General features: G+C 44.0%; 3 protein-coding genes across 14 annotated transcripts in view; 2 read left to right on the top strand and 1 right to left on the bottom strand.

Annotated features, from left to right (window-relative positions):
- The first annotated feature begins 783 nt into the window (after positions 1-783).
- On the top strand, positions 784-6,053 carry DNAJC25 (DnaJ heat shock protein family (Hsp40) member C25). Its single transcript, XM_081894618.1, has 4 exons — positions 784-1,159; positions 3,150-3,302; positions 3,719-4,189; positions 5,752-6,053. The coding sequence occupies exons 1-4, from the start codon at positions 821-823 to the stop codon at positions 5,872-5,874; spliced, it is 1,086 nt and encodes a 361-aa protein (XP_081750744.1). The 5' UTR covers positions 784-820; the 3' UTR covers positions 5,875-6,053.
- Positions 6,054-8,996: 2,943 nt separating this feature from the next.
- Positions 8,997-18,178, top strand: GNG10 (G protein subunit gamma 10). The gene is made up of 3 exons (XM_081894989.1): positions 8,997-9,133; positions 15,156-15,287; positions 17,140-18,178. Exons 1-2 carry the CDS (start codon positions 9,053-9,055, stop codon positions 15,279-15,281), a joined length of 207 nt encoding a protein of 68 aa, XP_081751115.1. The 5' UTR covers positions 8,997-9,052; the 3' UTR covers positions 15,282-15,287; positions 17,140-18,178.
- Positions 18,179-21,321: 3,143 nt separating this feature from the next.
- The window catches only part of SHOC1 (shortage in chiasmata 1), a 255,110-nt gene continuing 248,784 nt past the window's right edge, over positions 21,322-27,647 (bottom strand). For 11 of the 12 annotated variants that reach the window (XM_081893689.1, XM_081893688.1, XM_081893690.1 and 8 more), the window contains 3 exons: positions 26,154-26,303; positions 23,198-24,137; positions 21,322-21,664 (listed from right to left, as the gene is read on the bottom strand). In XM_081893689.1, the coding sequence (XP_081749815.1) occupies positions 21,561-21,664; positions 23,198-24,137; positions 26,154-26,303 (1,194 nt within the window). In that variant the 3' untranslated portion in view covers positions 21,322-21,560. The remainder of the gene's footprint in view (positions 21,665-23,197; positions 24,138-26,153; positions 26,304-27,647) is intronic. The other variant, XM_081893692.1, reaches the window with a different exon arrangement.

Here is a 27,647-nt window from a genome sequence, read left to right on the forward strand (position 1 = left end):
ATGAGAAACCCGCAGCCAAGTCGCTTAGAATACACGTCCTCGGTTTCCCCCCTTCATGCTCCTCCCTCCCCTTTTTGGTGTTTCCCTCCAACCCCGCCCACCCTCCTCTCTCATTGGCCTCCCTGTCGCAACGTCTCCTTCGTCGTGCACGTCCCTTATTTCGACGTCTCCCCCTCCCACCCACTTTGCGTGCCGCGCCACGTCTCGGCCCTCCGGCCTCCCTATCCCCCCGCCTCCTTTGGATTCGCCCGCTGCCTTTCCAATCCCGACCGCTGCTGTCCCTCCCCTCTCTTCCTGACTGACGCGAACAGAAAACCCTCCCGCCTCTCTATTCCCCCACCCCTATTCTCGCTTTGATTGGCAGCTCCCTTTCCAATATACAATGACTGACGTGACCAGAAAACCCTCCCGCCTCCCTATTCCCCACCCCTATTCTCGCTTTGATTGGCCGCTCCCTTTCCAATATACAATGACTGACGTGAACGAGAAAACCCTCCCGCCTCCCTCTTCCCTCCCCACCCCAAGCTCCTTGTGATTGGCCGCTCCTCTTCCAATCCCGACCTCTCCTCCCGTTCTCTCTCTGCGCCTGACGTTAGACGGCAGGGTAACGTATGGTGCCCGCCTTGCTCCTCCTGCTTTCCCGGCCCACCCAGTCAGCGCCCTCGCTTTCTGTCCACGCGTCCATGTGTTCTAGCCCCGCCCCTCCCGCGGCCGAGAGCGGCGCGAGGGAGCTCGCGAGGCGGCGGCGGCAGCGTAAGCGGCGTGGCGGCGTTGCGCGCGAGGCCCCTCCCGCGGCGAGCGGTCGCCCTTGGCTACGGGCATGGCGTGGGCGCGGCCGGCTCCGGGGGTTCCGGAGGGGCTGCGGCCTCCGCCGCCGCCGCCGCTCCTCCTCCTCCTCGTGTGGGTCTCCGCCCTGTGCCTTTTCCCCCGGCCGGCGGAGGCCCTGGTGGAAGGTCTCTACTGCGGGAAGCTGGTCTGCTACGACGTGCTGGGCGTGAGCCGGGATGCCAGCAAGGCTGAAGTGGCCCGGGCTTACCGGCAGCTGGCCCTCCGCTACCACCCGGACCGCCGGCCGCGGGAACCCGACCCGGACGGCAAAGGAGCAGAGGCCGCCCAGGAGAAGTTCCTGCTCATCGCCACCGCCTACGAGACCCTCAAGGTGAGAGAGCGGGGCCGGGGCCGCCCCCTCCCTCCGCCCGCCCCGGCCGGACCCCTCCGGTAAGACACGCGCCGTCCGCACCCTCCTCCTCTCCCCCCCCCCACGCACCCAGGCTCAGTTTCTCCCAACAGCACCCACCTCCCTGGCTCCCTTGAGGAGAAGGAGCAGCTGCGGGGAGGAGGGTGACAGGAGCGGCTGGCGCCGGGAGGGCCCTGAACAAGGTCCCCCCCCCCCTCGCATCCCCCTCTCAGCATTTCTCTGCCATGCAAATAGGGGTGTCCTCCTATTCCATATTCCGTATGGCTTCCAATATACAGTATATATACATAATAAAACATTGAAAAGACTTCCCCATACAGGGCCGCCTTCAGTCCTGTATGTAAAAGCATAATATAAAAACATAATGAAACATTAAACACTGAAAAAACTTCCCCATACAGTTCTGCTTTCAGTCCTGTATATGAAAACATTATATTAAAGCATAATGAAGCATTAAACATGGAAGAAAACTTCCCTATACAGGGCTGCCTTCAGCTCTGTATATAAAAATATAATATTAAAACAGCATGAAACATTAAGCATTGAAGATAACTTCCCTATACAGGGCTGCCTTCAGAAGGCTCTGGATCTGTTAACGTCACAACCTCCAACATTTCTGCAATGGAAATAAGGGACATTGTCCTATTCCATCATAAAATTTTTAGTATTTATACCCGTCCATCTGACTGGGTTGCCCCGACACTCTGGGCAGCTTCCAATATATATATATAGAAACATAATGGAACATTAAAAAACTTCCCTATATAGGGCTGCCTTCAGAGGTCTTCTAAAAGTTGTATAGTTACTTATCTCATTGGCTCAGGGGTTGCATTACGTCATACGCTCCAACATTATTAAGCAGCTATCTTCTCTTTAAAAGACATCTGAAGGCAGCCCTGTTTAGGGAAGTTTTTAATATTTAATGCTGTATTGTTTTTAACACTTGACTGAAAGCTGCCCAGAGTGGCTGGGGAAACTCAGCCAGATGGGCGGGGTATAAATAATAAATTATTATTATATTATGATGATGTTGAAAAGAGGGAAAGCGGGACATTCCAGGATCAAATTAGAAAAATGGATGGCTTCTGTAAATCCAGGACTGTCCCTGGAAAATAGGGACACTTGGAGGGTCTGCCTTCGTGGGGTGTCCTCCCTCCACAACACACTTCTAGACAGTGTTAGAAACTCAGATATATAAGCTAGGTGCCAAATGGCCCCTTAAACCAAGGTTGCAGTTGCCAAAACAGAATGTCTAGCTGCCATTTTGGGGCAAGACGGCTCTAAAGTCATTTTTCAAATGATGGACCAACTGCGATTGATTCTCAGTTAAACATTTGTCTAGTTCAGATGACAAACTTGAGGTTGGTTAAGAACTTGATTCAGGGTCAGTCCACATATATATTGGCCTATTCTGACCTCTTTTTCTTAATGGAGACTGCTCCTGCTCAGGCTGCACAGAAAAAGCAGTTTGCTTCTAGAACTTCATTCTGATTGTGCAGATAAAATAAAACTAATATAATTCCATGGGGTGGGGTGTTTGTGTGTGAAAACAGGGTTTGTAGTTTATATGCATACACCAGTATAGTATTGTGCTGTATAATATGCCTGGTGTTTGTGTATGTCAGAGAGAGAAAAGAAACTGGCCCATTAAACCAAGGTTGTAACACAGCAAGTATGCCATAACTGCTTTGAGAAGAATAGCTTGTCAGTAGTCAAGTGTATTGCTTCAGAAGCATAAAGCATAAACACCTTTACTTTTTGCTATTTTACTCCTGTTGTGTAAATACTATTGATCATTTTATGTTTGAAAATTTAAGAGTAGTGTTCAACTAGAGATAATTGCCATAAGTACTACCAAAAGCAATTCCTTAAACTGAGTGGATGGTGGTTGTTTTTATTCATTGACATATGGGATATTTCCAAATGAAAACCTGCCAATCATCGTTTGCAGGATGAAGAAACTCGTAAGGATTATGATTATATGTTGGATCATCCTGAGGAGTATTACAGCCATTACTATCACTATTATAGTAGAAGATTGGCACCCAAGGTAGATGTCAGAATCGTGATTCTAGTCACTGTCTGTGCCATCTCTGTTTTTCAGGTAAATATATTTGTCTCCAAACTCTTCCATTGTTACCATCTGACCTGAAAAATAATGAAAGACGAAATGTAATATGGCTGGTTTCTTACAAATGTTTCCCCTTTGTGTAAAAGGCAATTGATCAAGTGCTGTCTGCTCTCTATATTATGCCAGCAAAGGAGGTGGCTGGCCTGCACTTATTACCCGCAAAATAAGGAACATATTAAAAATATCACATCAGTTTTCCCTAAGATTCTTGGGCACAATACATGGAAAGGGGATTTTTTTTAAAAAAAGTGATTATGAATGCAATGCTATGCAAATAAAGAAAACAATAGTTTCATATAGTGCATCCTATATATATAGTCTGAGTACCACAGGGAAAGGTAATTTGCTTATTCTCTAAGGCTAATATTGCTTACCATTTTATATTTTAGTTCTTCAGCTGGTGGAGTAGCTACAATGAAGCTATCAACTACCTAGCAACCATGCCAAAATATCGTATACAAGCCATGGAGATTGCCAGGCAACAAGGGCTACTAAACAGAGCCAAAGAAAAGGGCAAGAACAGGCGGTCCAAGGAAGAAATCCGCAAGGAGGAGGAGGAAATAATCAAAGATGTAATAAAAAACAAAATAGATATCAAGGGTGGTTATCAGAAGCCCCAAATATATGACATACTCTTATTCCAAATCCTTTTAACACCTTTTTATCTGTGCAAGTACATAGGATGGTATTGTTGGTGGATTTATTGTTTCAACATCAAAGGACAAGAGTATGGGGAAGAAGAGAAATTGTATATTATACGCAAGTACATGAAAATGTCACAGTCTCAGTTTGACACTTTGGAAGATCACCAGAAAGAGACTTTTCTTGAACGACAGCTCTGGATAAGAGAGAACTATGAGGTGAGCGGCATTGGCACACAGGAAGTGGGAAAAGAACCTAACATGTCCTGACTTCTTAAATTATGTTCATACCACACCTAAGCGAAAGCGCTTGCTTTTGCAGTTCCATAGTGTTGGTTGGGGTCACAAGCAGTGATCAGTGTCCCATACGCAGCTAAAATACACCAGGTATTTCCTATTATGGTTGTCCAAACTTACTGTCTTTGTAGGTCTTCCCCAACCTTTATTTACAGGTTGGGCTGTTGCATAATTACCATGCTTCTTTAAGACTCATGGGCAGTATACTACCACTGTAGATGGTTCACTTCAGTGTTCAAATGAACTTCTTTGTTATGCCCCTTTATTAGAGGCTGAGTGGCATTGTTTAGTTAGTTTAAAAAATGCCTGTCTAAAAATGTGCTTCTCAAATCAGTACAAATCAGTAAAGCAGCACAGCAAGTCACAACACACAAAAACAAAACACAATGCAGTAAACTACAGTTAACAAGCCTATCACCAGAAAAAAACTGCTCAGATTCAATTTTCAGCAGATGGTGTAGGCTTTGTAAAATGGAGACCTTAATTTGTCATCTGAATCTCAGAAGAGGGCCAGAAATGCTACAAAGACCGAGAGATGGAGAAGGCCCAGTGAGAAGCAGTCACAGAACGCTCTTCTGAATACATGCTCTCGGAGAACCTTATCCTAGTTCTAGGATCAGGGAACCCAGCAGTAAATTAGCTTAGAAATTCTGCTGAAGGAGAAGAACCATTTTATCTTCCACAACACAATAATTGTCTGTGCTCAAGCAGGTAGAGCTGTCAATATTTGTTGTTCTAGCGCCATTTTAAAAAACCCCAAGATACTGGCAATAGAAGTCTTGGTGCAGTGTGGCATTTCCAGTCTACTGAGAGAGCTGTCACCAGGCTTGTCCCTTTCAGTGCCATGCAAGTAGTATTAGATTGTATCCAATGATAGTCCTGCTCATAGCAGAAGCATTGAAATTAATAGGCACAACTAACTTAGGTCCGTTACAACCCATTGTGCCTCATATGTTATGTAGAGAGCAGAAGTGGGGAAACATTGGCTTCATTCTGCAGAGCGTGAGTTTGTAAATATTTCAATTAATATCAATTTGAATATTAATTGATACTCAGTTAATGTGTCACCTTAACTATTGGTAATGTACTTTGAAAATAGATGCCAAATGCTAGTCCTACTCAGTAGAGCCATTGAAGTCAATGGACATATCTAACTTAAGTTAATTAATTTCATTGAGTCTACTCGTGAGTGGGATTAGCATTGACTCAAATGTGACTATTAAGGTTTAAAGCTGCATTTTTTAAAAAATTTACCCACCTGCATGGTATCTAGCTCTTTAGCCCATTACAGCATATTTTCAGTGTATCTCCCAAGCACATTTGTTTTAGGATCAACTACTTTTATGCAATCCAGTGCTCCATTTGAATGTCCAATTGGGGAATCTGCATTTTGGCTTGTCCGCAGTGAAACTGTCAAAGAATCTGTTGCTAAAGCACAGTGAAGATTGACGTTGCTTTCAGTTAAATTTTTCCTTCTCTTTTAGCTTTACAAACAAGAGCAAGAGGAAGAACTGAAGAAAAAAATGGCATCGGACCCTCGATGGAAAAGATACAGGCGGTGGATGAGAAATGAAGGACCTGGAAGACTGACTTTTATTGATGATTGACACTTGCTGTAACTTATACGGTCCAGTGATGATTGGCAAGAAAAATTCATACCTAAAAAGTTCAGAGTTTAACTGCTGTGTCTCAGCAATGTTCTGAAACTCAGGAAGTAATCAGGCAGAAAACTAGTACAATTTTATGATTTTTATAAAATAAAAGGAAATCTGCTAATCAGTCTTAATTGTTTTGCTCCATGGTTCACTCGATGTTGAATTAAAAACAAGCCTGACATGGATCTCCTTAAGAGTCTTCATGTAAGTGTGATAATGTAACAGGCATGTCGGTGGGCCTATTTGGCAGGAGGGGCCAAATCAGCCATCCAAGCCATGTTGTTTTGCCTGTCTTTTGTACAGCCCCAAAGCTCAAAGTTGGAGGCTGTCACGAGGCTTCAATCGTTCTTGTATGATAGGAAGTTGAAAGATCGTAGCCTTCTGGCAGGTTCATGTGGTTGCCAGTTTGAGGTGACAAATATGAATTTCCAGTGCTGATGAAGCAGTAGAAATACACTTCAGCAGGCCTCCCCACCACTGTAGTAGTCAAAATCCCCTTATAAAAAGCTCCAGAAAGGGTATGTACAGTGAACACCAGGCTGGCTAAGTTTTATATCAATCCAAGAACCACACTGATGGGCACTCTGCACCCCACCAACGACGACAGCTGCATGTCAGTGTTGGAGATGGCTAATGTATGCCTGTGCATGCACTTGTACACAGACTGTACAAACGCATTCCACATGCACCACATAAACAGCATGCACACACACACATAGCGTCATGTACACAATGCAGATACAAACTATCGGCATTCCGTGTATTCCTGCTAGTGCTGTCATGAGATGCTGGCTGCAAACAGCGCCTTTTCCTTTGGCTTCCCTTTTGAGAGGATCTCTAAACAGCAGAGGGTTCTTTCACCTCCTGTTCTTAGTGCTAAGGACCGCAGTGCTAATATCCGAGATAAAGCTGCTTGTCTGTTGCTTTAAACAGCAGCGTTTCAGCCCACGCATTTGCCAGTGGTGGCATGGCAAGAAATGCCTCTTTAGAAAGCAGGCAAGCAGCGTTACCTCTGATCTTAGTGCTGTGGTCCTTAGCGCACAGAATGGGAGGTAAAAGAGCAGGCAGAGAAGTCTTGCACTGTGGTGCTTAGGGATGAGAGCAGGAGATTAAAGCGCTCTTGCCTGCAGAGATCACTCTAAAGAGCTTTATCTCCTGAAGCAGTTTGCTGCAACTCCAGTGATTGCGTTGTGTGTTTGCACCTGAGAGTATCCCCTAGCCTAAGTAGTTTGAGAAGGAATTCGTTTAGTTTGGATGGTCTTTTCCAAAAATCTCTGCTGGAAAAATGCTCCCTGCGAGCTGGTTTGCATGTAACCTCAAGGCAAACCATTGCTTAGTACAAATGGGAGGATTTCCACCTCCCTCACTCCTGTTACTTTGGGCAGGGTAGTGTCTTCCAAACCTATAGCTTGTGAGCTGTAAATCAAAGGCGAAAAGGGGAAAGTCCTGGACTGGGATGGTGAGGGTGCCATGTGAATTATTAATGGCAAGACAGGCCAAAGCAAATCCACATTCTGTTCTGGTGCAGACAAAGTCATCGCTTTCAAAGGAGCCTACTCCCTAGTGAGTAGCCCCAATGGGATTTGGGTTTCATGCACATTGTCGTGCTCAGATGGGAAGAACCTCCGCCATGGGAGTTTACAGTAATTTTTGGGAGGGTAGGGTCAAAACAATGAAAGGGGGCTGGTTTCTGACATCAGAACTGAGAAGAAGAGTGCCAGTACCTTTTACCTCATCTCTCAGGTTCTACAAATGCCATAAACCCACATATTTATAGAGTCACCCATGCCCCAAGTCCCTACTCTCCAACAACTTTGAGACAGCAGGTTTACATTTCTCCCCAACATACAAGCCAACTCCTAGGGGCCGAAGTCCCTTTGCCCACACAATAAAATATTTGAGAGGGCTGGCCCCCCCAAAGTTGATGAGCATTGCCTGGGGTGCTAATTTGAATAAAATATTGGGGAGGGGCCAGGTAAGTCCCACCCTGCATAGTAGATCACAAGACATGGCCCACGCACACCATTTGAATGGCAATGCTCACCCACTTTGGGGAGTCTGGCCCACTCAGATATTTTATTTGGGGAGCCAAAGGGACCTTGGCAACTAGGAGTTTGCTCCTATGCATGGCCGTAGCCAAGGGAATCAGCCCTGTGCTCACTGGAAGGACAGATTGTGAAGCTGAGGCTCCAATACTTTGGCCACCTCATGAGAAGAGAAGACTCCCTGGAGAAGACCCTGATGTTGGGAAAGATAGAGGGCACAAGGAGAAGGGGGCGACAGAGGACGAGATGGTTGGATAGTGTTTTCGAGGTTACCAGCATGAGTTTGACCAAACTGCGGGAGGCAGTGGAGGACAGAGGTGCCTGGCGTTCTCTGGTCCATGGGGTCACGAAGAGTCGGACACGACTAAACGACTAAACAACAACAACAGCCAAGGGAAGGGCAGCGAAGAGCATTAAAAATAATGCTAAGATTCTGTTCCCCACCCCCAGCAAAAGCCTGCCCCCTGCAATATCCTCTTTTGAGAGGGATTTTTTACCTGCGATCTCCCCAAAAAAGGTGGACAACTTTTGGGGGGCCCCTAACAAAAATCCTGGCTATGCCTATGCTCCTATGGGCATTGCCATTCATATGGTATGTCTGTTTTGCATCTTGTGATCGACACGGCAGCTGCCCCCTAAAGCAAGTAAAACAATAGAAATACTTAACTGATGGATCAAGTCGATTCTGCCCCCGCTAACCAAAGTCCTGCCCCCACAACAAAAACCCTAATGTTTTAATCAAGTTGGCTGCTCTACTCCCCCAAAACTCCCGGGACGAGGGAACGCGGGTTGGGTTTGCGAGGGCAGCCCTCTCAATTTTCAACCGGGGGGTCTATAAGTACAGTATTACGCTAGCGGACCCTCAGGCGTTCCTCTCCAAGCGCCAAGCGGCTGCGCTCGCCTTCCATCCGGGCCCGGGAGGCGCAACCCCGGGTGGGGGGGGGTGCGTGGGGGGAGCCTGCCTGGGCGCTGCCTCCTCCCCCTCGGCGCTCGGTTGGTGCGTCGGGAGCGCAGCTTCGGCCGGCGCTGGCACTGCAAGGGAAGTCGGGACCCCGAGCGCTCGCGTCTTCCTCGCCGCCGCCAGCATGTCTTCCAACTCCAGCCTCAGCACCATGCAGCGCCTGGTGGAGCAGCTGAAACTGGAGGCCGGCGTGGAGAGGATCCGGGTGAGCAGAGCTGCTTGGCTGGCGTCCGGAGAGCCGGACGCGCGGCGGCTCCATTTGCTCTCCAGACCCCGAGGCGTCCTTTGTCCTCAGTATAGTGGAAGGGAGGAGGCATCGCTCTCCCATCGCCGCTCCTTCTAGAGGAGCTGAATGGCAAGTCAGGCCGTCGGGGCATCGGGAAGCGTTGTGTCCTTTCCCGATGGCACGGAGGGGCAGCGGCATCTTCCTCGGCCTGCAACAAAACGCGCACTTTTTTCGCAGCTGGCTTTTGCAGCGCTGGGCGAGAGGCCGTTCGCTGGCTCGCTGGAAACCCATTCAGAGCCAGACGGGGGGGTCTCATCTGACAGAAATGGGGCTTTATTTGGCGTCCTTAACTGATAAGAGTTAGGCCTCCCTCGGCTTGCTTCCAAGGGTTTTTGTTTTCGTAGCGTTTTTTTATTTTCCTCTCTTGCTGCTAGTTTAAAAATAAATAAATGGGCGAGGTATCTTGGTTAGTTTTCCTACTACGAATTGCCAGATGGATTGCTAAACGTGGATCTAACGCTGGTGTTTATTTAGTACTGGATATTGCTAATTAACTTGCTGGTGTGCGTTAGGCACATGGAAACTTTTGATGTGTTTTTAGCGCACTGTTAATTATCTGACTGTTTATAGCGTTTTATTGCTTTAAACGAACAGCTGTCAGTGTTCTACTGTAGTTTTGTACTGAACTATTTAATTGGTTGTGGCCGTTGCATTTAAATCTTACATTTTGTGAAATACTCGGGGCACAGAATATTTGTGGGAAATGCTGAAAATTGACAGACAATGGTTTAATCTTCGGCAACCCTTGCGATCAGAATGTGCGACTGAAGCCCATTCTAGACCATCTCATAAATTCTGTACCGTTTAAGGAGGTTTAGAGTTATACTTTTCATTTCTGGCAGCAGCTGAGCTTAAGGCTTTTGCCTGGTTGCTACAGTAATTCTTTTGGCTGCCACTCTGGCTCCGCTATTTGAAATACGCCTTTGTTCCCAAAGAGGCGCACTGTGGATAGTAGGAATGAGATGTGGCGCCCCCTAATTTGCGATCACAGAAGAGGCTCGCAGTGTTTTGTCAACAGGAACGGCCTTTGTGTAAATGCCCTCTTGAGTGGATACTTTCACAGGCTCCGAGAGCTTTTATTAGACCAGCTCTCCCATGGAATTACAAGAACAAAAACCAGAAAGTAAACTTTTCAAAATTGACAATAAAACAGGACAAAGGAATAGACTGTGTCAAGTTGGATGGGAGCACATCAGTGACACAAAATTGATACAAAGAGAGGATAATGACAGCTAGGAGCAAAATCCTAGCCTTGCAGTTTGCTTGGTAATATTAACCAATTTCTGTAAATCTAATTGAACTCTGAAAAGCACTCTCTCTTTCTCAGCAGCATCTAAAAAGAGAAGACTTCAGCCTTCCCAGCCTTTCAGATCTTTTGTACTCCAGTTCCCATCATGCCTGACCATTGGATATGCTAGTTGGAACTGATGGGAATTGTAATCAAAAACATCTGAAAGGCACCAGATCCTGAAAGGCTTGTTTAGGCTGCGTATATGTTTACTAAATTCAACAGGGTTCTCCAACACATAGCTGATAGGTTTTCAGTCCTGTTCAGAGCTGTACCCTTACTTAGCTTTTAGTCCTGTCGAACATGGTTGATACTACTGGGTCACACAAACATTAGCCTCAATGTTTCCTGCTGTTAGTTTGCAACAGCTCTTCGAGGTCTCAGAGAGAGGTGAGTTCTTTTGCTATACAAAGGGACCCTGGCCCCTCAGGGAGGTTTACTTCCAAGTAGACATGCCTAAGTTTTCAAACACATTATTTACTTGAATAAAACAGGAGGTAGGGAATCAGTCCCGAGTTATGTATCAGGGTGAGACAGGGTAGTGATCCTCCATTTGATTAGGAATTTGATGGCATTCTGGTGCTTTATTTACTTCCGCCTTCTGCAAAGTTTACTTTTTAGCAGCAGATCCCAGAAATCTCGAAAGCAGATGTATCTTTGTTAAGTTTTGCATACAGCGCTGAACCTTACACATCGGCCTTCACCAGCCTCTACATACAATGGGACTTACTCCTAGGTAAATCAGCACAGCAGTTTTTGCCCTCTGGGTGTTTCGGGAGTATGTCCCATTGAATTCATATAATTGTGCTACATGACGTTCAGCCACATGGTACTTCAAAAGAGGGTACTCCGCTTCAGATAGTTTCAAAAATCCATACTTTTTTCAGATAAATGGATAAAATGGGGATACAAACAGTAGCACATTTGGGTTTTGAAGCTTTAAAAGAGACAATCCAAATGGAGTTGATGCATGTCACTTACTTTTTACTGCTTATACCTCCATTTTGATTTCTGATTTTAATTTCTCTTGGCGTGAGGGAAACAGGAAGGCAAAACCACTTTTAAATGCTCTGTTAATACATAAACAAGCTCTAAGGAGATTCTGAGGAAGTGCTAAGAATGCCCCATATCTGAAACCCTGGAGAGTCACTGGCGAGTCAATCCTGGGTCAACCTTGGGTCCCCCAAATGTTTTTGGACTACACATCCCATCATCTCTGACCATTGGCTAGGCTAGCAGGGTATGATGGGAGTTGTGGTCCAACAATGTCTGGGGACCCAAGGTTGAAGGACACTGGTAATATTGAGCTAGAAGAACCAATTATCTAACTTGATACAGGCATCCCCCCACACACACTTGTGCACAATTGACGGAGAAGAGACTGGAGGCACAGCAGGGCTTTGTTCAGGCTGCTGAGCCTCCCCGCCCAAGAGCTGATGTGCACGGTAGCGCAGCAGCTGTTGCCTTCCTGCTCTTCTTCCAGCCTCCTGCCAGCCTCAGAGTTTCAATTCCAGTTGTAGGTATTTTTGGTACAGCATTTTTGATTTTTGGAGAGCAGCATTTTGGAGAAAGAGCAGCAGAGAGGATGCTTAGAGGGTGCTCTCCACTTACGCGATTTTCATTTATGCCGGAATGTAACTCCCGCATGAGTGAGGAGTCGCCTGCATAAGGCAGCTTCCTATGTTTAGCTGTTGTCCGTGGTATATTCAGCTGCTCAGCCATGCTATTCATGGTGCACAATGAATGCTGGGCCCAGCCTCTTATTTCTGCAGACACAAGTTGACATGTAAGTGCTGCTGTAAGCTGTGTGTGTTTTGCCGACTTATTAATAAATGCACCTTCCACTCAGAGGTTTTTGTGCCCCGGGGATGCTGAGATATCACAAACTCAGCTTTGATTTGGCCTGGCAGGATGATGTAGAATAAGGCAGTCATTTGCTTTTGAATAGGCCACTGGGAAAGTGGAACTGCCTGTATCTGCACAACTAGGTTATAGTAGTCAGGAGGAGGATGTAGTTGTCTTTTATTATTATTAATCATTTATATATAGTTCATTAACATGAAATATTCATTGGTTGACTCACATGCACAATCCCATCTCATCTCTGCCATCCGTCCCCTTGTTTCTGTTTCTCCTTCCCTACTGTCAAACTTCAGATGGCGAGCTCCGTGGGGCAGAGACCTGTCTGTGCTCATGATCCCTGTAGGGATCCCAAGTACACCAGGGCTGCTGTGTAGATAATGATGAAATAAGAAATACAGTGGTACCTCGGTTTACGAACTTGATCCGTTCCGCAAGTCCATTCTTAAACCGAAACCGTTATGAAACTGAGGCACGCTTTCCCTATTGAGGCCTTCCGCCGCCACTGCCCTTCCACTGTTCGGATTCCGTTCTTAGACCGAGGTAAAGTTCGCAAACCGGGACACTACTTCTGGTTTCGCAGAGTTCGTAAACCGAATAGTTCGTAAACAGGGCTGTTCTTAAACCAAAGTACCACTGTAATACGGAGCATTTAATGAACAGTGTACTTCGTCTTGCTGTTCTGTGGAATGAGATTTTATTACAGGTTAACTCTCACTTTAGGAAGAATGTGAGGGATGGAATTTAATACGCCATTGGGTAATTTTTTTGAATTCTGACTAGAGGGTATGTGCCATGTCACTGTAGCTCATGAGGAAACAAAAGGACATAGATTGCGATGTAAATAACACAAAAGATCCCCTTGCATTCTGATGTGAGTCCACACAGGCATTTGACTATACAGTGGTACCTCGGGTTAAGTACTTAATTCATTCCAGAGGTCTGTTCTTAACCTGAAACTGTTCTTAACCTGAAGCACCACTTTAGCTAATGGGGCCTCCTGCTGCCGCCACGCCGCCAGAGCATAAGTTCTGTTCTCATCCTGAAGCAAAGTTCTTAACCCAAGGTACTATTTCTGGGTTAGCGGAGTCTGTAACCTGAAGCGTATGTAACCTGAAGCGTATGTAACCTGAGGTACCACTGTAAAAGCAAGCTCTCCCTACAGAAAAGCTGGATGCAATGAGACATGCTCATTTCTTGTGTTATTGGTTTATTTTTATTTTTAGAAAAACACCTATTCAACCTTTTTTCATATAAAACGAATTCACGGTGTTGGAATAGACGGGAGGGGAGTTTGGAGTGGCAGGATTTTTCCCTACCGCAAATTTCCAAAGCTTTACATTTGCCTTGTATTAAAATTTAATTTCCTCCAATACCTGCGCAAAGTTCAGCCAGGTACAAAGCAGTAAAATAATTTGCTAATCAGTGGAGCACACCACACTCTCTCCTTCTGCTAACCTTTTTGCAGCTAAAATGCAGCCATCTGCTAAGAGATTCAGACAGAGCTTGAGGGTTATTAATTTATTTTCAGCGTGCTCCAGGGACTTTGCCACCTGCTCCCAAGCTAACGCAGTTAAGGCTTGTCTTTTGTCCGCGTAAAAAGCTACAGCTCCTACCCTTAATGGGGCAATATTCTGGAAACTACAGCACTAAGGTAGGATTTAGTGGTGTTCCTTATCTTGCTTGGAGCTCCTCTGATGAGGACCAGAACATGTGTGAAAAAGAAAATGCTATTTCATTTATTACGGTGGTTACTTTTTTCAAAGGCTGAACTCAACGCAGCTTTCAAAAACATTGATTAAAGCAGAAATAAAACAAGAATAAAACCAACCTAAAGTACAATAGTATGCATAAAAATAAGCAAAGACTATAAAATTGCAATGCCTTTTTATACCACGGGGCATTGGAAGCATCCCAAATCCAATATGAACAGGCTTTGTGTGTCCCAAACAGAATTCCCAGAGTTCTCCTTTAGCTTTTATAGCCAATGACATTGTTAGACTGATTCTGGTTGGGTATTTCTGTCATTCTTCCTATTCCCAGCATTCAGGCTGCAGGTGCCGTTGCTTATTGTAGCCAAAAGAAGCACCACTGGTGCAAAAGAGGGGAGGTATCAGCAGGCTTGGGTAAACCCTGACATTTGTAGAAGGTTGGGGGCGGGGCATGTAAGAGGAACCCGTGAAGACTGAGCATGCTCAGTGGCCGCGGAATGTTGACTGGCTGTTTGGCAGGGGAGATGAAAAACACGGAGGCGGAATAAAATGGAGTGGTTGCATTTTTTATTGCAAACCTCAACTCTTGTCAGAGGCTATTAGGCACAAAAGCTAAATTCAATATCTCTGTATACCTCTGACTGTTAGGTCCTGGGGAGAACAGGGAGGGCTATTGCCTTCATACCCTCTTTCTGTACTTCGTGGAGCCATCTGGCTGACCTCTGTTGGAAACAGGGTGCTAAACTATATGATTGGCAGGGCTCCACATGCATTTGATGGTCTCGCAGCTGTTCAAGCTGCAGAAGCCCTGCCAGGAATAAATAGACAAACTTACTTAGCCTTCATTTTTTTAACTAGTCCTAAGCATCTATCTAAATAACTGTCATTATGTTCTGCAGCAATAAAATCCGCAGGTAATTATTACACGGTGTACAAGGAAATAACGCCTCAAACCTATTTCCTTTCAGTTTCCGTGAATGACATTCAGGTTTTGCATCTTCCATTTGCAGTGAAACAATGTCACGGCGACTTCTAAAAAAGAACCCTCTGTTACGTTCTCCTGTGTTTTTCTCTCTTCCAGGTCTCTCAGGCAGCTGCAGAGCTTCAGCAGTACTGTATGCAGAATGCTTGCAAAGATGCCCTGCTTGTGGGCGTTCCTGCGGGAAGCAACCCATTTCGAGAGCCCAGGTCCTGTGCGTTGCTCTGAAGACAGGTATGGTGATCCTTGCAGAAGCTTGCATCCCTCTTAAGAGCATAGGGCAGGATCTAATGAACTCTGGAGGACATGAAACTAAATAGACAAGTTTGGGGGCTTCTGTTTCCCAAAATAGCAGGCACACCCAAATTGCTGCACTGCAAAACATGGGCGTAGCCAGGATTTTTGTGTGGAAGCGGGGCAGAACTGATGTGATTGGTCAGTTAGTTAAATATTTCTATTGTTTTACTTGATCTGGGAGGGGCAGCTGCGCCCCCTCCCCCCGGCCATGCCCATGCTGCAAAATACCTTTAAAGTTACAGAAACCATTGCAAAATACTTTTTGAGTTACATAAACCATTTGTAATGTAGCACAAGCAGTTGCTGATCAAAGAAGAAAAATTAAAATCTCAGGAGCCACACACCCCTTTGGCATAAACCATATCATTAGAATCTACGTTAGGGTACAGTGTTTTATTCCCGAGTTGTGCAACCAAGTGTGCCATTCTCGGATGAGGAAGAAAACCTGTTTTTTAAAAGGTACCATTTCAGAGAGCAGGTGGAACCTCATAAAATGACTTGCTCCTCCATACAAAACAATTCCCTACATATAGGAAATTATCATTTCCCCCATAACATGGTAGTTTGGGTTTTTTAAAAAAAATATGCATTGAATAGTGTCATTGTAGAGGAGCTCTCCTCTGCAGTCCAAAGCAGTACAGTCTGGAAATGAGTTTATCATCTTACCTTTTCCTTGAGAGTGTGTAGGGCTTGATGTATGTAACTCTTACCAAGTAAAATTGTAGAGAATAAAAATCGCATCTACCGGTAGGGGACACTGGATTCAATTTGAGACGAACAATTAACTTCCAGCTTGGTTCAGAATCTTAGACTTCAGCAAGTTTTAAGAACCCTTGGGTGCTGCCAGGTAGCCACTTTTTTCAGGTTGGGTTCAGTCACATAGCAGCAAATTCATGTTGCACAATTAAAGCTGGTTTGGAGCTGCTGTGCAACAAACCTACATCCACAAAAGACTGGACTTCAATGCTCATTAAGTAGCCAACATCATATAATCTCCTTGCAAATAAATAGGGGAGAATATGCAATAAGCAGATCACAAGGAAGCATCCTTGGACTTCAATCCAAGATGGGATGATGCAGGCAGGACTCAGCTTGATCTTCAGAGGCTTGTCAGTAGGGGAAGGCAACAGGTTTTAGAGTCTTCCCACTGACATCCCTGAGTGTGTGAGTGCACTATTAATTTCTCCCAACTTTGGCCGATTCCCTTTTGCTCATATAACAGGGGCAGGATGCAGGGAGAGTAAACCACTGCAGTTGGGGATCCTGTCTTATGGAGAACAAAGTATACTCTCCATCCCTGACACTGAGCAGCCCAGCCCCATCAGCCACTTAGAAACCCTTCAGTGTGGCATCCCCTGAATTCTCTGCCCATTTATAATAGGCAGGCACCTTTGCTGTCGTTTTTGGCACCTGCCAAAAACATTTTATGCACCTAATTTTCGAATGCGATTTTAACATGTATAACAGCTTTAAGATTGCTGATTTTATCTGTTTTGAAATGTCATGTTAGCTTGTTTTTAATGTTTGTTTTTAATACGTGATTGTCCTTGTTTACCACTTAAGAGGGTTTTTTAAAAAATTAAATGGCATACAAATTATGTTAAAATAAAATGATCAGAGATATCACGTGTGGTGCAGTGTGAGTCTCTGTGGGCAGGCAGATGTTTTGCATGCTGTTTCATGGGCACAAACTTTTGTCTGTTGTAGTGATAGGATTCTTACCTCTGTGATTAACTTGTGAAGAGGAAGACAACCCTTTGATAAAGCTTTTCCCCCTCCTATATTGCAGGGAAGGTTATTGAAAAGTTCTCTTCAGACGTGAGAGGAAATCCTGGCAGCCTTCTTTTCAACAAACATGTCTATGCCCTTACTTCTGTGTGGCCAAAACAGTATCTTTAGATATTTATTAGTCTGCTTGACTATCTTTGTAACTGACTAGATCTTTTACTAATACTTGTGTAAAGCATTTTTTTAAGGAAGAGGCTTTCCTTTTGTAATTGAATCAGCTTCTTTTCTACACTTACTCCCCTGAGATGTTTACATTCTGGAAAAGAAAATTACCAAATGACTTCTTGCTCTGTTGTTGTGCCTGAATGAGACACTCACTAGGTACCTCCTTAGTAGCCGCTTTGTGTTTTCTGATAAAAATGTTCACTAGGCATGACCCAGCCAAAGGTAAATCCTTTTAACGCAACAATGCTGTGCATATTCACCTCATTTGGACTTCCTGTTGGGTAAATATGCATAGGATCAGGCTCCATTTCCCATTAATTTCAATGGGACATGTTCAATAACATTCTTAACTTCCTTTTTGAAATTGGAGACTTGAAAATTCTAAATTTTGGCAGGAGTGAACCCATTTTAGTGAGAGTGCCCATCTATCCAGTATGGAAAGAAATATTATTTATAAAACATTGCTCTTTTGCTATTCCTGAAAGCATTGAGAATACAGAAATAGCTGGTTCCATCTGCCACATAGATAGAATTCCCAAAATCCCCCATACTAGGTTTAGTGTGTCTTTAGTTTTTATTGTGCTTCTACAGAAAACTGTTTCTTTGAAATGTCTAAACTGTAACTCGGCAGGTAATTACAGACAAGAAGACTACACTACACTACATAAACACTTCTATAGGTCACTTTTTCAAGGCTTGCAACATTATTGGGACCTGTACAAATGTGTTTTTGGGGTGGGGTGCCTTTGATTTTTGTTTATCGAGCACTTTTACACACAGAGAGACTGTTTACTTTTTAAAAAAAGAATATTCTGTTTACACACCCTTGTTTGTATTAATATATTAGAAGCTTAAATAAAAATTTCTTTCCCTAACTATTTGGGACACTCTGTTGTATGGAAAGAGGAAGCATTTTGGGTAACAAACAGAAATATTTTTGATGGGGGAGTTTTCAGTGTAAAATAAATCTGATATCCACTGAAGGAATTTGGAAAGTGCGCATAAGATTGCTTATTTCTCAACTATAGCCCAGGCAGGGTGTCCTTGCATAAGATTTACCCTCCAAACGTCAGAGAAACAGCTCTGACATTGGAGAGGGCGATCCTTTGCTGGTGTCTCCCTCTTCCAACACCATCAAAAAGGGGATGGGTGGAAGTGTCCCAGGAAATGGTTTGAATCCAAAGCTGGTCCCCTGGATGCCCCTAAACCCAGGAGAAATTTAGTCATACAGTACTCCTGAGTGTGTATGTTAAAATCTCTCCTGTTAAAAGATTATTCAGCTTCAAAGTGGAACAAATCATAAAATCCAATTCTTTCTTATCCTAATGGTGTCAGCAAATGACTATTTGCAAGTGGCCTGCTTTATCCTATTCATGGTAATTAATGCAGTAATAATTCCTAATATGCATGCAGAAGAGAAAGAAAATGAGGCCCTTCCGAAGGTGATATTCCTTTTGATTTCCAGTATCGGTCAATCATCCGAAAGCATTACATGCCAACAACCGAGTTTGGATTTTTGTACCATGTGCATCGCCACACAACGATATTTCAGTGAGACCTGTACAAGTGAATTTCCCAGTAGTTGTCCCTGGTCAGACCTGTTTCTGCAACCCTTCAAGTCATCCAAAACTGGTCCGAGATAGCTGCCTTACATTGCTTTGACCTGCAAGGCTGCTTTTCTCAAACCACACCTACCTGGCCTGCACCTGATGTGATGTCAGGTGGAAGGCAAGTAAAGGTGTGGTCAGATGATTGGGGCTAAGAGACAGCACTTTTGAAATGTGTTTCCACTTGGAAACTTCAAAAGGCACTGTTGCCAACCTGCTACACTTGGCCCACAGGGCTGGTGGAGATAAGGATTTGGTCCACCAGGCTGAAAAAAAATTCCTACCTATGATTTACGGGGATGTAAAAAGTGGAAGGCAGTTCCACTGGGTGAGGAAAGGAAGATAACCTCAGCAAATACCAGGAAACAGTTTGAGTCACAGCATTCCTTCATAATATGTTTAAGAAAAAAAAACCCTTATGGGCATCTAAAATCTCTCAAAAAACTATTTTTGTTCTCTCCTCACACAGGACATTCTCTTTTTCCCTGTATTTCAAATAAAGAAGTACTAATTATGCGGTTTTAAAAACATTGCTGAATTATATAACATTGTTGCAATTCAAACAGGAGAGAAAGCCAGTTTTTGTTTTGTGGTTCCTTTTTGAAAGTAAGTTGCAGGATCTGTTTAGAGGATGAGTCAAAATGAGAAACTTAAAAAAATCTCTAAAAATGCTTGTCATTTTTTAAAAATGTACCCACCCCTAAGGTGTTTTTTATATCAATATTTTAAACCTTTCCCCCCTTCATGTACTTTTTATAGGTTTGGACTACAATTCTGATATGTGCATAATAAGGGTGAACTCAAGGAAAAGGAGCAGGAATGTTTCTTAAACTGTGAAAGAAAGAAAGCTGAAACATTCCCACCCTGTGGCTGGTTATGATTATATTTGGTATCTCTTAGCTCTGAAATAGCAAATTCCTCAGATCAGCAAAAGAACCCTGCCAAATCTGTGGGAATGGAAAATTGGCTGTTCAGAGACCACAAAAATGGACCCAAAATAGTGATGCCTCCAGGCTTGTAAATATAAGTTATTATGATTATTTATTACTACAGTGGAACCTCGGGTTGCAGACGTAATCCGTGATGGAGGCACGCCCACAACCCGCAGTGTTCGCATCCTGAAGCACCGCATCTGCGCAGGTGTGATTTGGTGCTTTTGTGCATGCATGAAGCGTGATTTAGCACTTCTGCGCATGCACGAGCGGCAAAACCCAGAAGTAACCCATTCCGGTACTTCTGGGTTTCCCATGGTCCACAACCTGAAAACACGTAACCTGAAGCGGCCATAACATGAGGTATGACTGTACTTCATTGACTTTTAAAAGCAACAATCCCTATACAGTGATACCTCGGGTTAAGTACTTAATTCATTCCGGAGGTCTGTCCTCAACCTGAAACTGTTCTTAACCTGAAGACCACTTTAGCTAATGGGGCCTCCTGCTGCCGACGCGGTGTCAAAACACAATTTCTGTTCTCACCCTGAAGCAAAGTTCTTAACCTGAAGCACTATTTCTGGGTTAGTGGAGGCTGTAACCTGAAGCGTATGTAACCTGAGGTACCACAGTACTGTAGATCTATAGGAATATTTTTCAGAGGCTGGATTCAATTACAGTGGTACCTCTGGTTACGAACTTAATTCTTTCTGGAGGTCTGTTCTTAACCCAAAACCGCTCTTAACCTGAGGCGCGCTTTCGTTAATGGGGCCTCCCGCTGCTGCTGCACCACTGGCACATGATTTCTGTTCTCATCCTGGGGCAAAGTTCTCAACCCAAGGTACTACTTCCGGGTTAGTGGAGTTTGTAACCCGAAGTGTTTGTAACCTGAGGAACCACTGTAACTAGTGCTGCTAGCGGAAGCAATTCGACTTCCCCCTCCCCCCCCTGAAATTGGCTCAGTTGGGGGGGGCATGAGGGCATGACGAGAAGTACCAGATCATGTAGAAGAGGGAGGATCATTCCATCTGGCAAGCTGAAAAGCCTGTACTGTCAGAACAATTGGCAACGTGCCACACTGAATTTCCCCTGAGATATTTGACATATTTTAAGACCATTTATTTATGGCCCAATAAAGAGACTGCCCTGGGCAGGAGTGACAAGCTGGTTTCTCATGACAACCACCACTTTACATCTCCCCTTCAGCCTCAAATAAAGGGAGGAGGTCTACATCAACTGGGAGCCTCCTCTCTCCTCTCTTTCTTCCTGGATACCTAGAAAGAAAGTGCCCCTTTCCTGTCCAGTCTTGAAATATGGACTTAGCAGCAGTCCACTGGTAGCTACGGTGACAACTTAGTCTGTTGGCCTCGAATCAGGACAACTGCCATTTGTCCCTGACAGATGTTCCAAATTCTGCAGGCAGAGTTGAAAATATAGGCCCCCTTCTAGAGATGCTCCGAATGAGTTATAAAGATGACGTATAATTTAAGTATGCAGTGCTTTATTTTAATCGTCATACCGCATCTTTGTGTAATAATTTCCCAGGCTTATCTAACCTATTTTCTACAATCTCCAAAAACCCACCCTCCAACAAGCACTACAAGAAAATATTAAAAACTGTTTAAAAGTAAGTATACAATAAATTATAACATTGTTTTAAAACTGCTTAAAGTATAACACATAAAAACAGAAGTGTGAAAGGTGAGATTGCATTTCCTTTAAAGGAATTTGAGACGTGTTTGACCATCGCTTCTCCCAGGGTCTTTTTCATAGGTTAGACGTCTTTTTTTCAGCTGTGGTAACTGGGTGCATTTTAAACCTGCTGTAGGAAAAAAAAAGTGTGTAGAAGTGAGCAATTACCTAGTAGGCATTATGCAGATCTAACTCATTAATCCCATCCAGCAGTAAGAAAAAGTCTGCATGCTTAGGCATTTAAAGGAGTGATCTAGCCAAAATGGAGCACTTTAAGTTCCATTTATTTCAGTTTGAGAGGGTTTAGCTTCTATTTAACTCCCATTGGATTAATTAAAGTGCTTACTGTTGGCTACATGGTGCCCTGAATTTCTGTCTTAAAAAGGAATTAATTGCTTGCTAAAGCAATGGTGTGTAAGAGCTTAAAATGGAGACAAGGTTACAACATTGAAATGGCATCTTGGATTGTGTAATTATGGGCTTTAACACCATACTATTTATTTCTTTATTTCTCTTCCTTTACAAAGCTCAGAGCTGCTTACATGGACTCCCACATCTGCTAATTTTCAACAATGGTGCAGCATTCGAGTGTTTCTACGGCGTTAACTGATATATTCCTTTGTAAATAAAAGATTTTTAACCAGATTTATTAACGTGTTCAGCTGCACAAATTCAACATTAAGGGGAAAATGTTTAAAATGAAGCTTACAGCTTCACATGAGGAAGCATGCATCAAAAGGAAACATGTTAAGATTAATATGCCCAGAGAAGCAAGGAAACAGTGAAGCACAGTAAGAATGTCAGACTGGCTGAATCCTTAAAGGCTTTGTCATAAGAGGCTATTTTCCATGGTTAAACACCTAATTAATGCCTGGTCATTCCACAGATCTCAATTTTTAAAAAAGAAATGTGTATTATAAATGAGCATTTCAACGCTCAACAAAGCAGTAGATTTAGGTAGAAAATAAGTATAAAAAGAGAGTGCAGTGGTACCTCAGGTTAAGTACTTAATTCATTCCGGAGGTCCGTTCTTAACCTGAAACTGGTCTTAACCTGAAGCACCACTTTAGCTAAAGGGGCCTCCTGCTGCCGCCGCGTCGCTGGAGCACGATTTCTGTTCTCATCCTGAAGCAAAGTTCTTAACCCGAGGTACTATTTCTGGGTTAGCGGAGTCTGTAACCTGAAGCGTATGTAACCTGAGGTACCACTGTACATAAAAGTATAGTTACTCAGATCTCAACTTTAATCCACAAGGGCCAGTTGAAAGCATTGTTTACAACTCTCTCATAATCACCCTAATTTCCCTAAGGTTCAACAATATGAGCAACACCACAGATTTCAATTAACTTTTCCTCTGTTCAGAGGAAGCTTCCTTTAATGAAAGCCTGAAGCAGTAAACTGAGAGCTGGCCCTAAAGCATCAACGCGACAGAATCAAACACATTCAGGTTAAGAGTTAAGACTAGGTCCAGCATTTCATTCTGTAGGAATGGCCAAATATCCCATTAAACAAAGGGACTGCTCATTGTTCTGATAATATTTCCGTAATTTTGAGCAATAGCAGGTGAAAGGGCACGGAGCTGTAAGGAAAAAAAAAGGAAAAGCTATTTTTCACTTAATCAGAAAAGAGTGGCAGCAAAGAGTGCTTTATGGTTTTACTCTACCTGCTGAAACGCATTCTCTTGGATTAGATGATAACACATTGGGATTTTTCTTTCTTGTGTACTCTCCTGTTATTGGAAAGTCCAAATTAAAGAATCTATCTGGACTAGATAATTCTTTGCTGAAACTTGAATCATGGGGAGATGAATCCATTGCTAGCACGGATGACTGGTTACCCCAAAACATCTCCTCAAACTGAAATTTTGGACCACTATATCCTGTCACACCAAGTTCTCCTAGAAAACTCTGAGAGTTCTGCTGGATTGGACAATCTTCTCTGCTAGAGACAAGATGCCAAGAAGATTTGGAATCCTTGCTAGATTCACATTGCTTTACAAGTGGCTGCTTCTTCACCTCCAGTATATTTTCAATATCTTGATGAGCAAGCTTTTGGCCTGAAGCTTTTGAACGGTACATTCTGTTTTGCGCGCTATTTTCAAGATACATATTTGTTCCACCCAGCTTGTATGCTAAATATGGCATTGTAGCTTCAAAGTTAATATGGGGACGTCCTTTCAGATCATCTGGTGGTAGCAGTGATGAAGTTGTTCTTTTTTCCACTTCCATTTTTTTCGCAAATGGGATGTACTGTTGCTGCTCTATGCCTGTATTATCCTGAAAGAAACAAACTTTTTCCTGGTATGGTACTGAAGGTGCTATTAAGCTGCTGTGCTTTCCACCTAATTTCAGAGGAGTATAGGACTCATTTTGGTAGTAAACTGGGAAACAATTTTTGCTGTTCTGTACTTCACCATAGTTTCCAAAATATTCAGTAAAGGGACTGTGTCCTTGAAAGCCAGATAACACCGCCTTGGAAAAGGGAATTTCAGAGCAAGACCTGATAGAGCCCTTTATGTTTTTCTGAAGTGACACAGTTTCTTCTGGAAGTTTTGGCTCTGCTGGAGGGTTCAAGATGTACAGTGATGTGATGTCACTAAAGTGCTGGAATGGAAGACGCAGTTTCAAGTCTACACCACTAGAAAGACATGAAGCTTTTATTGCCACAGCATTTTCAACTATTAAGTGATAGGGAATACGCCAATCTGAATGTGCATAAAAATGACATCACCATTGAAACATTAAAGGGGAAACTGAATTTATATGAAGATTTAATGTTTTAGTTCAAGTATAAAATTCTATTGGCTATCAAATCAAGACTTAGGATGGCATTTTGAACACAGTTCTGGTGTATTAGAACATCTTAAGGTGGTATAAGCAGGATTTCATCTTGAAATATCCAGTAACACTAGGGTAGCAGCTGCCTGCCAAATGCAACACAGCATTATCGCATTAAACATTCACACATGAGAAAAAGAGCAAGACAATTGCAGGATTCCTAAAACTATGGCCTAAAACGGTATAGTTTTGGTATAGTTGCCACAGGGTAAATCACTGCTTGCATCTGTAATGGCAACATCTCATTGTGGTATAGTTGCCACTGGAAAATCACAGCTGAAGACCCACACTGTAATGGCAACATCCATAACCCAGTAAAAACAATGTAATAAATGAGGTACATCAGGGCTACCAGTACAGGTGTGGAAGATGTCTTGTTAACAATATTAACAAGAAATTACAGACATTACTATTGTGGCCTAACTATGCTGTGGCAGTTTGTTCAGTGGCAACCAAACTATGGGAACAACACAGAATTAGGTTTATATCAGTGCATGTCTACACTTTTGATATGGAACCTTTAATAAATGGGTTTGCAAGGGGCCGGGTTGGGCCAAGACATCTTGGCTCCTGAGGTGAATCACAAAACAGTGTCTCGCCGCTGCCAGTGAAGAAGGGGTTAGTGAAGATCTACATTAGTAATAATGATGGGGGGTTGTGTGTGTTTCAAATCAACCTTATCTGGTGGTTGAAGTGGGAATGACAGGGGGAGGAGGAGGAGCCTGCTCATGCTGGGTAGATGCGGACTCAAGAGACCCCCAGAGGACAGCCCTCACCATTTCCTTCCTAGAGTCAAAGGAGACCGAGGGGCCGCTGTAGAAGCAGCATTCAGAGGGGGCCTGCCAAAAAGGCAAACGATCCGACCTCCAAAGAGTGTACAGCAGCAGCAGCCACCACCAATACATTTATTGGAGTCTGGATCTGCTGCCCCTGTGGATCTTTCCACTTGAGGCAGTCACCTCACCTTGCCTCATGGGTGTGCTGGCCCTGGTAAGGGACATGCAGCATTCGCAGAACAGTCTTGGCCTATTTACTTTAAATTGCAGGTTTTTGCAGCTGGCATGCATTATAGAAACACATATAATAGGGATCAAGTTGTAAAAAAACAAATTCAGCTTCAGGAATTTTTCTTGTCACCCTTCTGTTTCAAAATTATATAGGCAGCAACCGTTTTGCACAAGGGTTGCATTTCTGGGCCCCGTGTGTGTCAGCAGTGTGTGCATAAACCTGTTCTGCCACACCCCCATTCCTCCCTCTTCCATATCCAAAAGGACCCACACGGCGGTTGTGCATCAACTGGACACAATGGCATAGCGGGGGGAGGGGCATGGCCCCAGGCGCAAAATTTTAAGGGGACCAGCCAGGCATCCACACACAGGCGCCGGCTTCCATGAGGATCCTTGCCCTACCTTGTTGAAGGCAGCAGAGCAGCTCAGGCCCACAATGAGCCAGCACTAATGGAGGGAGACGGGTAAGGGGTAACTCCAGTGCGGCCTGGCCCAGCACTCCTCTCTGTGGGTATCAGGGGGATTCGCCTGCCAAGGGTCATGTTGGCCGGCCAGGCTCCCACCTGCATGGGCAGGCAGTGCAGTGCAGTGCAGTGTGGCCCCGCTTGGCTCAGGTGAGGCACCCTGGTGATGTCAGTGGCTTGCTTGCCCTGGGTGCTGCAACCCACGCCATGCTACTGATTGGACACATCTAAAGTACTGGATTCTTGCATAAACACATATAAACACAGTCACACATGTTACACAGGAGATGCTGGGACCCTGAATATCTGACCTTCAGAACTTTCTCAGGCACTTCAGGCAGAAGCGCATGAAGCTGGTCAAAGGTTGCTGACAGAAGCCACTCCAGTGAAGAGCTTTTCTTTAACATGACTTGAGCCACTAGAGGATTCATGCATGGAAATGTAAACAAGGATTTCTCTTCCTGAGGGGAAAAACCAGAATTAACTTTGTTATGTTTTCAAGGACAGTTGCAAGTGATGTTTGCTTTGTTTTGAGTTCAAAGGTAATAGCTTATGAGTTCGCTAACTGATTGCTGCAAAGTAGGATAAAAGAGGTTTCCTGGGGCCAGAATGCCTACAAATGTACCTTAATGGTTAGCAGGCCAAGTTGGCAGGCACATCTGCTGTTAGAGAGGCTACAAGTAAAAAGATAGCTGAAGACGCCTCTGGAAGGCAAGAGCCATTTTGGCAAAGGCAATCCTTTTTATTTCCCGCTGCTCAAGCTGATGTTACTTACCTTTGTGAGTGGAAATAAGCAAAGACTGGGCTTTTGAACGGAACAAAGAAAGAAGCAAAGGGCTAGTTTTTAGAAAGTGTCTTTTGAAAACTGCCTTTATGGGAATTTGATGTGGGGCAGCAGAGTTTACAATTTGTAGGCGTTAAACTGCACCTCTGCCTATGCCCAAAATAATATAAATTCAAATATTACAAAATATTTTAAGTCCCTCCACTTAGAAGGAAACCAAAATCCAGATGCACGCTGAGCTCCTGGAACTTCTCATCACTCAGGAAACTGGGGCAAGCATAACAATATTATAATTAAGCCAGTTTTCAGGAAGCTGGCATTGTGAAAGAGACATTATAAATTACAATTTCAACAAGGCATTAAAAACAGCTTGCTCCCTTTCTGCCCTGCCTGCATCTGCCATGTTGAAAGCAACAGTAATGAAAGAGGATGAATCAGATTCATTTGCCGTGCAAAATCAGAGTGTGCCAGTGCCTCCAGCCACGTTTTCCTGGAGCATCCACCAAGATCAGGTAAGGCAGGCAACATCTCAGTCTGGTCACCTCTCTCATTTATGTGTGTTTTGCTTCAGGATTTTCCTTCCAGAAGGTAACTACATCATTATATAAAACATACATTTATTTACGAATAGGATGGCTTTTAGCCAGCCAGCAGCATACAGCGATTCATTCCTTTCTTTGATAAGAGATGGGCAGATTGCATTTTTTCCATCTGGAAGACCCACTAGCAAGGAAGGACTGCAGCCTACCATGTAAAGTGGGTTGCAGTCCTTATCCTCTGGAGGATCCGTTCATGTGCAACAGCTGCATTTGAATAGTGTTTCCTGCTATTGTAGCCTACACACATTAAGAATAAAAGAAATGCAATGGAACAGGAACCACCTGTCCCTTGTAAGGAGAGGAGGGAACCAGTGGCTTTCCACCTGCTGCTTCCATTAGGCCCAGCCAACATTGCCAATGGTCAGGGATGATGGGAGGGTGGGAGGTTGTACTTCAGCAACATTTGGGAGGGCCACAGGTTC

Source organism: Podarcis melisellensis (genome assembly GCF_964234715.1).
Source record: "Podarcis melisellensis genome assembly, chromosome: 17".
Classification (NCBI taxonomy): domain Eukaryota; kingdom Metazoa; phylum Chordata; class Lepidosauria; order Squamata; family Lacertidae; genus Podarcis; species Podarcis melisellensis.

Bases quoted from the DNA above. Each gene is read 5' to 3' on its own strand.
- DNAJC25 (XM_081894618.1), top strand. From the start codon at position 821: ATGGCGTGGGCGCGGCCGGCTCCGGGGGTTCCGGAGGGGCTGCGGCCT. The intron at 1,160-3,149 runs GTGAGAGAGCGG...CATCGTTTGCAG, and splicing joins CCGCCTACGAGACCCTCAAG to GATGAAGAAACTCGTAAGGA. The intron at 4,190-5,751 runs GTGAGCGGCATT...CTTCTCTTTTAG, and splicing joins GGATAAGAGAGAACTATGAG to CTTTACAAACAAGAGCAAGA.
- GNG10 (XM_081894989.1), top strand. From the start codon at position 9,053: ATGTCTTCCAACTCCAGCCTCAGCACCATGCAGCGCCTGGTGGAGCAG. The intron at 9,134-15,155 runs GTGAGCAGAGCT...TCTCTCTTCCAG, and splicing joins CCGGCGTGGAGAGGATCCGG to GTCTCTCAGGCAGCTGCAGA.